Raw genomic sequence first — 2,374 nt, forward strand, 5'->3', positions numbered from 1 at the left:
AATATGTATATATTGAAGCGTACTCGTTCTATTTCTGTGCTTTGCTTTTCTGTTTGTGAGTGCGGGTATTGTTCCATCCAATCGAGGGATCATTATTTCTCCTCTGACAAGTAGTGAGAAAATCTATCCATAAGGAGAAGCTGGAGCTCAATTGAGATCTTGGTGACTGTTTAGTGTTCGTTGGCTCTCTCTTTGGAGAAGCTCTAGATGTGATTTCCTCTGATTGACTTTGCTCCAATTGGATCGTGGTCCCACCGCACAAGTTGGCTCATTTTTCTCCTTTTCCTCATTTCCATTTAGCTCAAAAAGTACTCGACTGATTGAGCCCGTTGAGGACTTGCGAGGAGAAAAAGATACTCTGACAAGGAACAAATCGCATCGTTGTTGAAAGCTTTCAGCATGCTGAAATAATAACGGATGGTTCCAAGATCAGACGAGTGACCTGACCTTCTTCTACGACAAGTGCCAACTATTTTCTTGGCGTTTCGTGGACAACTTAGTGCTCTCTTGATTGTTCTAGTGTTCCCTCCGATCAGTTGAAAGTTCATTCTCACACGGAGAATATTTTCTGTTAAGCCTCATCCTCATTGAATACACACGCACCACAGATAAATTACCTCTGTTGAGTGTGAGACCAATTTCAGTTCTACTCCTTTGTTTGCTTTATATTTACACCTATTGGCTGAGATCTGACTGAACACTGGACTGAAGCAACTTCTAATCAAGGGACATTATGTGCACCGTACAAAGTGTTCTTGGTCGAGCCAGAACCTAGTGAAGACTTGCGAGAGCTCAAGCTGTGAATAATTTACTGAGTAAATGAATGTGTCCGTCAACAACGCTATCATCACTCAGCAGCATCTGTGCCCTTCGGTGGGATAATTATCTGGGGGGAGAGAGAGAGAGAGAGCGAGAGCCCTTCTTTTGTTGCACGACTCTCATTGAGCGAGCTCTTGGAACATGGGGAAGAATAAAAAGAATAGAAACAAGAGGAAGGTATGCCTTCTTAGACTTGGATCTGGATCGAAGCCTAGAAGATCTTGGAAAAAGTTAAAAGAGGCAATTTTGATGAGTCTCTTTCTCTTGCGTTGTTTCTAGGGCAATGCCAACAAAACGGAGACCATTAGTCAACTTCAAACGTTGGTTCAAGATCCAGAGAACAAAGAGAATGATGCGGGTGATCTTATCCAAGGGAGCAGCGGCCATTCATTCAAGGGAGACTCTTATGAAAACCATCCACTGCCAGCAGATCCACTGTCCACGGTTGTGGAACCACCCCAGACCTCGTTGGTGAGCGATGCGGCCAAATATGAAGCCATTGCATCTCTTGATGCTGATCCGGAGAATGAGGAGGAAAAATGGTCTGATCGCACGGCGGTCATCACCAAAATTGAGCATGAGGACTACACTGCTTACGCTCAGGACATTTTGATCGACATCCTCAAAGATGTGAAAACACCAACCAAGGGGTAAGTTCAATTTTGAATACTCAACTTCTTGTTACTACGTACGTACACGTCTTCAAAGAAGGAAACGTTACACGAAAGACACGAACACCTGTAATATTGTGGGGAAAAGCCAACCGGTCTGAAAGAATTTGGAGTAGTATGTTAGCAAATATTTTATGAAATGAAGGCTGGGATTTTTTTCCCCTCTTTTCTGGGGAGAGAAAAAAAAGAGGACAAACGAATGAGAAAAGTTCCACCCGAAAGAGCCCGTGACAGTTAGCGACAAAGACAAATTGAAAGTGAATTCTACTGAATGATTAAGGACACTGGTTCAAGGTGAACAGTCGGCAATTGTATTATCGGTTTACAGAGTCGACAAGGAATGAGAATTAGTATGTAGCTTGGTACGTGGGTCGGTATGAAAATAGTAGCTTGGCTGATCACTTTTGGCACGGCTGATGGAATGCCAAAAGTCTCTTCAGCCCCAAGCTGGCGGAGCTCCACTGCAAGTACAATGCGCCGGACAGTTCTCACACGACTCGCGATTCACTCGCAGCGAAAAAATGGCCGAGATCAAGATCGTGCTCCACACGGTAACCATCAGGATGAACAGGCCCACGTAGGCCCCTCGGGCCCGCCGACTTTGTTGCGAGTCCGGGTTGTAGGAGTTTTGTCGGTGAACATCCAACTTTTGTTGCAAAGCTGTGGCCGCTGCAGCCGCTTTTGCCGCTTTCCCACCGGATTCCTGCCATTTGCTCCGAGTCGCCATTATAATAGTAACAATATGTATCACAGACTCACGGCGGTGGTCTTCCGACAGATAATGGATACCCCTCGGGAGCTTATTAGTTTCGGAAGAGGGTACGAACACTCGAAGGAAGGATTAGCAACGAAAGACCAATGCTTTCTGTTTGAACTGACAACAT

General features: G+C 45.0%; 1 protein-coding gene across 2 annotated transcripts in view; it reads left to right on the forward strand.

The window, feature by feature from the left end:
• The first annotated feature begins 666 nt into the window (after nucleotides 1-666).
• LOC131880781 (transforming acidic coiled-coil-containing protein 3-like) overlaps nucleotides 667-2,374 on the forward strand; it is a 10,972-nt gene continuing 9,264 nt past the window's right edge. For both annotated transcript variants that reach the window (XM_059227477.1, XM_059227479.1), the window contains exons 1-2: nucleotides 667-996; nucleotides 1,099-1,469. In XM_059227477.1, coding sequence (XP_059083460.1) covers nucleotides 961-996; nucleotides 1,099-1,469 — 407 coding nt within the window. In that variant the 5' untranslated portion in view covers nucleotides 667-960. The remainder of the gene's footprint in view (nucleotides 997-1,098; nucleotides 1,470-2,374) is intronic.

Source organism: Tigriopus californicus, chromosome 5, assembly GCF_007210705.1.
Source record: "Tigriopus californicus strain San Diego chromosome 5, Tcal_SD_v2.1, whole genome shotgun sequence".
Taxonomy (NCBI): Eukaryota; Metazoa; Arthropoda; class Copepoda; order Harpacticoida; family Harpacticidae; genus Tigriopus; species Tigriopus californicus.